The sequence below is a fragment of the Gracilinanus agilis genome, chromosome 1 (assembly GCF_016433145.1).
Source record: "Gracilinanus agilis isolate LMUSP501 chromosome 1, AgileGrace, whole genome shotgun sequence".
Lineage (NCBI taxonomy): Eukaryota > Metazoa > Chordata > Mammalia > Didelphimorphia > Didelphidae > Gracilinanus > Gracilinanus agilis.
This window is the reverse complement of record NC_058130.1, coordinates 534,958,216-534,967,168: the sequence shown is the minus strand read 5'-3', so window position 1 is coordinate 534,967,168 and position 8,953 is coordinate 534,958,216. Positions and strand designations below refer to the sequence as shown.

Below are 8,953 nucleotides of genomic sequence, written 5' to 3'. Positions count from 1 at the left end.
CTCTCTCTCTCTCTCTCTCTCTCTCTCTCTCTCTCTCTCTCTCTCAGCTAACAGCCAAGCAGAAGCCCTTTAGTCTCCAGTAAGTGCCTTGGAACTTAGAACAAAAATGGGTCTCCCATAAGCAGACCCTGGCATTTCTTAAAGGGAGAGAGGCAAGAGAAGGCAGGAAATATTAAAATAGTCCAAGAATATCACTACTAGGGGGCAGCTGGGTGGCTCAGTGGATTTCGAGTCAGGCCTAGAGACGGGAGGGCCTAGGTTCAAATCTGGCCTCAGATACTTCCTAGCTGTATGACCCTGGGCAAGTCACTTAACCCCCAGTGACTAGCCCTTACCACTCTTCTGCCTTAGAACCAATACATATTCTAAAACCAATACATGATTCTAAGGTGGAAGGTAAGGATTTTAAAAAAAAGAAAAAGAAAGAAAATAATATTGCTCTTGGGTCTAGGCTGTCATCAAATAAATGAATGAGGAAAAAGCTTGTCCTTGCCACTCATACTATCTATCTATATACCCTCCTCACCCCTCTAGGGCAGTGATGGGCAAACTACAGCCTGCAGGCCAGATGTGGCCCCCTGAAATGTTCTATCCCACTGTGTGACATTATTCCTAATCTGATGAATACAATGAGTAGGATACAATACAATGAAACTTTCAAATAGTTGCCTTAGAAACAGACTGACAGATGAACATTTCCTTTCCTTTGGCCTCCTCTTTAAGAAGTTTGCCCATCACTGCTCTTGGGGAAAGGGAATAATCTAAATTAGGTAAAAGTAAGCTAAAGTCAGGGCCCTTTTGAGTACTGTCTACATAGTTATCTTGCCAAAACAACAAAATCCCACAACTTTACCCATCTTTGTTCCCCTAATATGCAATTATATCTCTAAGATATAATCTTTATATTTTATTATATAAGATTATTAGATAGGATTATATTATTATATAAGATATCATTATATCCTATAGGGTATTAGTATATAAAATATTATATCTCTAAGATATCCATGCTATCAAGTTTTGGGCTACAGAGGATACCAGTTAAAAGATTGTATTAACTCTATTCAGTGCCTATATGCTAAAAGTTAACCTTGGAATGAGAAGACAGAGATTCAAAGACCTGCCTCCAACATGTAGAGAGGGGTGTCCAAGAACAAATCACTCAACTTCAAAATGTCTTAAGCAACTCCCAGACAATAAATTTCGGGGGAGTTGCTAATCCACATGTGGAAAGTGTTTCTTTCTACATCAAGAGTTCCTCATACTGATAAAATCATAGTTCCAGATTTAAAAAAAAATGATATTCACATACTCATGTCCTGAGTTTTGCTCTTCTCTATTTAATAGGCATTAGCATTACGTGGCTCTGAGGCCCCCTTTCAGAGATAATATAAATCACATTTTTCCTTTCACGAATTTCTCCTTGTCTTCTAACTTCCCCCTTAAGGTCTTTGTACTGCCATGATGGCAGCATCAGATTATTTTTCATCCCATTTTCCTTTGGGATGGATGACCAACTTGTCCCAGAAGACCCGAAGTCACTCACAATTTTTCCCTCTTGCCACCACATGCCCAGGAATGGGAAGAATGGGATTCAAGGTAATACATGATTTTTTGGTTGATGATCTGTTAGTGGCAGCCACTATAAGCTCACACGGCTGCTAGAACCCATTCATGCCTATGTGACCTTCCAATGAATCTCACTTCCCCCTTTAATTTAAGTCTGAAAAAGTCTCCTGGACCCTGCAAATCCAACCGAAGCTCCTTTCATCCTACAGCAGGCTAATATCCCTTAAAACAGTGATACTAGATTAATGACACAATTATCAGAAAATGAAATAGTAAACAATTTGTAGTAAGACTTCTATTGCAAACCAAAATTGGAGGTATAGGAAAGAAAATTATCAAAAGTACAGAAACCTTCCAATTATCTACTCTAAGAAATTCATGAACTTACTATAAAAGAAGAATATGATCCCTACAGTCTCATTATAGTGACTGAAGAACTCATACTGGTTACTACAGTAGAGATGATTTAGGGATTTTTTTAAAAATGACCAATTTGTTGTAAAAAGCATATAACATAAAAAAAGAAATATTTCTTTTCAAATGATACCATTGAGAAGAGGTTGTCCTTCATGCACACCCCTCGATAAGACTGCACTGTAAACATCTTCAGGAAATCCAGTCTTGCATAATGTGATTTCACCAGTTGCCTGTATTGGTGCCTGAAATACAAGATAAAATTTGTGTAATAATCGTAACCCTCTTCGACTAAGCAACATTCCACTTTGAAAGAAGGGGGGGAAAAAAAGAACTCGTTTCTCTTCTATTTTGTACAAACAACTCCTTTGTTTCTGAATGGCTACAATTAGAACTTTGAGGGCAAAGGGTTAATCTTTTTGATAACTGGAATGGAAGGAACAAATCCCACTTGTCTAGTAAGAACTAAATACTACACATTCTGGATTCTTCTAACTATCGAACGTTACAAGTAAAATGCTTATTGAAACTCAAGTAGAATTATAGGGGCAACAAAAACATCTCTTATACTATAATAAACCTTACATTAATCACCACCATAAACTTATTTTTTAATACGAGGAAGGAGACACTTTAGCATTTACTTTTAGAGTTTTATTAGCCTTCTAAAGCATTAGGTTATAGAGAGTTTCTCTCTGACTCTGCTGTGTACATTGACAAAAGAGATGGAAGTTTTCTATAAGAAAAGTGGTAATTACCCCAACTCAAACTGATCCCACAAAGATATCATAATCACCCTAATTTTGAAATATGACTGCAATAAACAAAACTTAAACTCTAATTTTCCAATTAAATGTCTACCTTTCTAAAATATACTTTATATTGTGCCATAGCAACATAATTCGATTTCTAGCTTAATGAATCATGCAGCATTTATGATGCTTGAGGGAAAATTCTCCTTAAAATTAGTAAACAAGCAGCTTTTTTTTTGTTTGCTTTTATCCTTTCTAGTCTAGTGTTCTTAATGTCCTAAATTGGATTAAAAATCAGATCACTAGTACATTCTCTCTCTTTCAGTCACCAATACATGGCCATAATTTTTTTTAGCCGACTTTGGCCCAAGGCTATCTTTACTTAGTAAAATTCTGATAGGAATTTAAGTAACTAAAAGCACTGTGGTTTCTGTGGTATGTGTGATATATAGAGATATGTGGTAGATGTCAATGAGTTATTTCACTTAAAACATTAAGTATAGTTAAAATTTCAAACAAATTTATTTCAGGCTCACATTACTTATCTACACTTAATTTGATTAGTAGAAGATTCAGCATTGGTAAAAGCCCTCTATAAATTACAAAATAGGTTGTGTTATAAACATTCATTTCTACTTTGGTTATTTGGAACTCAACAAACATTTTCCCCACAATGTTATATGCAGTGGTGAGCTTTCCAGGCCAACCAATAAAAGCCTAACTATAACTTGCCTCAAAAATAACATTTATAGAGTAGTGTGGAAACTCAGTGATTGAATAATAAAACTTCAATGGGAAAATGTGAATCTTAGTTCCAAACGAAGATGTCTGGGACATATTCTTTACCTGGCCCCCGTTCCAACACGAAAGACAAACATTTGGGGCAATAAGGAGAGGAAAAGGAAGAGAGAAAAGCTGTGAAAACCTAAAAATGGGGAAAGGGGGAAAGGGATGGGGAAAGCAATGAGGCATAATAATAAGGAGAGAACCCTTCCTAACCAGTGGTCAAGAGCAGGGGGTAGAGTCCAAATGGGAATCATCAGCTGGCTGGCCCACCAAGGTTTTCCCTTTCACATCTACTTTCACTGCCCCTGAGGAAAAACTGAGAAGCAGGGACCAAGGCTTTGAGAGTGAAGTAGCAGTAGCAGAAAAATGGAAGCCAGAAGCCCAGGACATAGAGTATTCATCAGAATCCAGGACAATGAGAGGGATATGGGTGGCAGGCAAACCCCCAAGGGCAGCAAGCCTACAATTCCATCTGAGAGATATAAGCCAGGTGTGTTTGTAAATTGAAGACAGACTGTGTTACTTAATTAAAAGTCTGCATTTCCTAAAGCATTCCCATTGCTTCAATATTTTACTCATTTTTATTTTGTTAAAGAGAAAAATCAATTCTAAATGCATTGAAATCATATTACATATTGCCTGTAACTTTTACATCATCTCAAAAAAACAAAAACTTCTCCTAAAACTGATTCCTCGTCTGTGAAATGGAATATTATGACAGTACCTACTTCATGAGGATCAAAGGAAATTGAAAGCAAAGCAAAATGCTAAATAAATTTTAGCTATTATTATTATAAGAAATAGAATAGTTGGTTTTGAGTAAGAAGACTGGATTCAAATACTCTCTCTGACCCATAGAGATGATGTGACCCCTAGGCAAGTTCCTTACATTCTGAGTAATTCTATGCAGCTTTTAGTCAGGACTGGCAGAAACAGTGCTATCACTGGGATTTCCTTATATGAATGAATTCATAAGTCCGTCCCAAAAATGCATTGTTATTATTATCATCATTATTATTAATATTATTGATATCATTACTTTATATGTTACAAAAACACTTCAATAATAACTGGTATTTATAGACTATTATGTATTTATATAAAATTAAAGAGCCTTGGAAATCATCCATTCCATTAACCCTCTTATTTTACAGATGAAGAAACTGAGGTCTGGAAACGTTAATTGATTTATTTGCATAAAGTACCATATTGTAGTGAATAATAAGCTAGAAATTGGGCCAAAGTGTTCTGCCTACTTTTATCTACTCTTGCTAGAAGATGAAGTACAAGCCATCAAAGAACATAAAAACTAAATATAAAGTGTTCCAGAAGTCTTAGTGTAGCTTTGAGTCTTAATAGCTTAAATAACTATTATTAATAGTTTAAAACTACATTAAATCTTTGAGGATATTTTATATATGAGACAAGGAAACTGACAGAAAGACACTAACAGAGAATTACATGAAAGGAACGTCTCCATTAAAAGAAGATCTCAGTATATATGAAAAAATAGAAAACTCTAAATGTTGGAAGAATAGATGAATAGACTTAAAGGTCTACTTAGTAATCTTGGAGTCAAGGTCTACTTCATTACAAATAATTATCATTATTATTCTTTCATTAAAGTTCTACTCTGAAATGCCATCTTGGCATAAAGATGACCCTGGGGTCTGAAAAGCTAATCAGTCAGTCAACAAGCATTTATGAAGCACCTTCTATGTGTCAAGCAATGCTAAATGCTCTGCTCTCAGGGACCTCACAATCATATAGGGAAGGCAACTCACAACTATGTGCAAATAAGAGATATTCAGGATAAATTGGAGATAATCAACAGAGGGAAGGCACTAGCACTAAGAATGATTGGAAAAGGCTTCTTGTAGGAGGTGAGATTTTATCTGGGACTTGAAAGAAGCCAGGGAATCCAGGAGAGAGAGATGAAGAGGGAAAGCCTTCCAAGCATGAGGTGAAAATAGGACAAAACTGGGAGGGGATGGAGTGTGTTTGTTCAAGGAACAGCAAAGAGGCCAGCGTTTCCTGGATCTCAAAGTATATGGAGGGGTGGAGGAGTATAAAGTATAAGGAGACTACAAAGGTAGGAGGGAGTCGGGTTATAAAAAGCTTTTCAAGAAAAACAGAAGATTTCTATTTGATCCTAGAGGTGCCAAGGAGCCACCAAAATTTATCTGAATAGAGGGATGACCTGGTCACTTGAAGGAGTTCAATTTGACAACTGAGTAGAGGATGAATAGGAATGAGGAGAAATTAGAGACAGGGACGCTGTGATGAGGTCCTGTACCAGGGGGGTGTGACAGCCATCAGAGAAGAAAAATTGGGGCATATGGTAGAGATGTTATGAAGACAAAATCAATAGGCCTGGACACGAGAAGGTGAGTGAGGATTCCAGGATGACACCTAGGTTGGGAGCCTCAGTAATTTGGCAGATAGTGGCATCCTCTAATATTGGTGCACTCGTAAATCTTTAACAATCAGCTGAAAAAAGGAATATGTACAGAACACACTTTTAAGTTTAATCTACATTCCTGACATTTTCTCCCTCACTTTCTTAGGCCCAGACAATCAATAATCAACAAATTAAGCCCGGATTTGAAGCCATTTGCCTACTTCTATTAACTGATTTGAACTGTTTGAACTCCAGTATACTTTGTTTGGGGAAATGGAAAAGAGGGAAGGGCTTGGGAAAGAGGAGTTCAATCAAGGATTTGTTGAGTTTAAGATAGGCAAAGGAGATATCCCATTCAAAATGTCCAACAGGCAAATGGAGACTGAAATCTAGAAGTCAAGAAAGACAATGGGGTTGGCCATGTGCATCTGAGAATCAACCATCAGCATCCAGATGATAATTAAATCCTTGGGAGCTAAGAAGACCACCAAGCAAAAAAGCATGGAAAGAAAAGAGACCAGAGGATGGAGATCTGGGAGATAGCCAGCAGCACACAGCGTGGCTTGGACAAAGACCCAACAGAAAAGATCGGGGACTGATCAGACAGAGAAAAAAAAACAATGCAAGTTTTGCCCAGCAAGGTGGAAAGACCTTCAGTATGTCCCCAAGGATGAAGTGCATGTGACAGGTTCATCACCAGAAGTCTGGCAACATGGAAACAAGACTTTAGGGGCCACGATTCACATAGTGCCGCTGGAGAGGGTAGAATCCATGTCAATAACAGAAGTGCCCAATACTGATAAAATCATAGAACATTTTAAGTATTAATATAGTTTTTGTATTACGCTTTCAAGATGATCTTACATAAATTATTTTATGTGAGCTAATGGCAAGTGTCTTTTTTTCTTAATGATTTTAAAGTCCAGAAAGGAAGTCAAAAAATGAGAAGAATATAAAAGTTTGGCAAAAAATAAGCAATATCCAGAGAGATGGTGAGCGGGGAAACCTCCCCAAATCCTCTACCCACATACCTTATTCCCCTTCAAGCCGCATAGCTTCCAAATGGATATTCCTAAAGCACAAGTCTGGCCACATCATTCCTTAAGAAACTACTGTAGGTCCTTCCCATTGTGTGTAAGAGAAAATATAAAATTCTTTTTGACACCTAAAATCTTTACAATCTGGTTCCAGGATAGTTGCACATTATTCCTTCTCACTTGCTTTCCCTGCCCCCTCACTTTTTAAATCAAATCAGACTGCCATTCCCCATATATAACTTGCTATATCCCATTTCTTTTTTTTTTTAATAACCCTTACCTTCCATCTTAGAATCAATACTATGTACTGGCTCCAAGGAAGAAGAATGGTAAGGGTAGGCAATGGGGGTTAAGTGACTTGCCCAGGGTCACACAGCTAGGAAGTGTCTGAGGCCAGATTTGAACCCAGGCCCTCCTGTCTCTAGGTCTGGCTCTCAATCCACTGAGTCACCCAGCTGCCCCTCTATATCCTATTTCTATGGCTTTTCATAGGCTTTCTACCATGCTAATCACTTTTACTTAGAATCTCTAGCTTCATTCAAATATAAGCTCAAGGGTCATCTCTTTTAGGAGGCCTTTTGAAATATATTATGCATTTACTTAAAAGCATAAATGCATTATATCCCACTGGAATGGCCTCATTTTTAAATTCATCTTCCTGAACTAGAAAACAGTAGTCACTTAATAAATGGTCTTGATCTTTGATGGATATTTATTTCATAATTCTCAGGGGAAACTGGATGAGAATCTGCTTTTATAAATTAAAAAAAAAACAACAGAAAAATTTAAGATATAATTTATAGGCTACAATATTTTAAAATGCTAATAAATTTGCATTTTACTAAGTTAAAGTTTTTCATATCTCCTAAGTGTGAGGCTCCTTTCACACTACTGAGACAACCAAGTAACAACAACATGAACACAATGACAACACAAGAAGATATTTATGTAGGTCTTCCAACCTTGAAAAATATTATATGAACATATGTGATTTGAGTCTCACAATAAGCCTGGGGGTAAAGACAGAGAGGTATCCCCACTTTACAGATAAAAAAGCTAAGGTTCCCAAAGATTAAGTGATTTTATCTGCAAATTGTCACTGTTATTAAATGACAAAAATCAAATTTGATTTCAAGTCCAGGACTCAAATAGTGACAATTTTAAAGAAAGCACACAAACAAAAACAATGACTTAAAAACATTTTTTATAAATTTTAGAATTTACACTAATTCAGAAAAAGATTCCCCTGCTTTAACCCATGTTTCTGTGAATATATGCACAAGATTCCATAATGTTCAAATTGCTTGTCCATGGAGTTCATATATTTCCTTAAACATCCTTCATGTTCACTTTTAAAATCCTTGTCCTCCTTACTCATGGAAAATATGTGCATAAAATACTCCATTTTGTTATTAATCTACCCACGGACCTTCCCACAAAGAATGGCCCCTAAACTTAATCTCCTTTCCCCAATTTTACATATTATAATTTAAATTTCTCCATTTGAATTCAACTTAGGTTTATCAGATACAAACTAGAATGGATTCACTTTCAAATACATGAGTATGAACATATTGAGAGAAAGGGAGAGAGAAGGGGGGGGGGGAGTTGCAGGGAGACAGAGAAAGATTATATAGTTTTCATCCCAAAATATAGCTAAGCCTGGCATCTAGGCCGCACAATGATAGAGGGCTGGGCCTGTAGCCAGGAACATCCAAATTCAAACTGGCCTCAGGTTGCAACCTTAGATAAATCATTTAACCTCGGTCTGCCTCATCTTCTTCATCTGTAAATTGGGGCTGATAGCACCTCTCTTATTGTAGAGATTAAAATTAATATACACGAACTAAGTATTATATTTTATAAATGTTTATTGATAATAAACTAATAAAAAACTAGGGTGAAAAGGTAGCAAATGGAGAGAGAGAGAGAGAGAGAGAGAGAGAGAGAGAGAAAGAGAGAGAGAAAGAGAGAGAGAGAGAGAGAAAGAGAGA

At 36.7% G+C, this 8,953-nt stretch overlaps 1 protein-coding gene across 1 annotated transcript in view; it reads right to left on the bottom strand.

The window, feature by feature from the left end:
• The window catches only part of CDH2 (cadherin 2), a 268,670-nt gene that overhangs the window by 236,799 nt on the left and 22,918 nt on the right, over window positions 1–8,953 (bottom strand). The window contains exon 2 of the mRNA XM_044666453.1: window positions 2,117–2,228. Coding sequence (XP_044522388.1) covers window positions 2,117–2,228 — 112 coding nt within the window. The remainder of the gene's footprint in view (window positions 1–2,116; window positions 2,229–8,953) is intronic.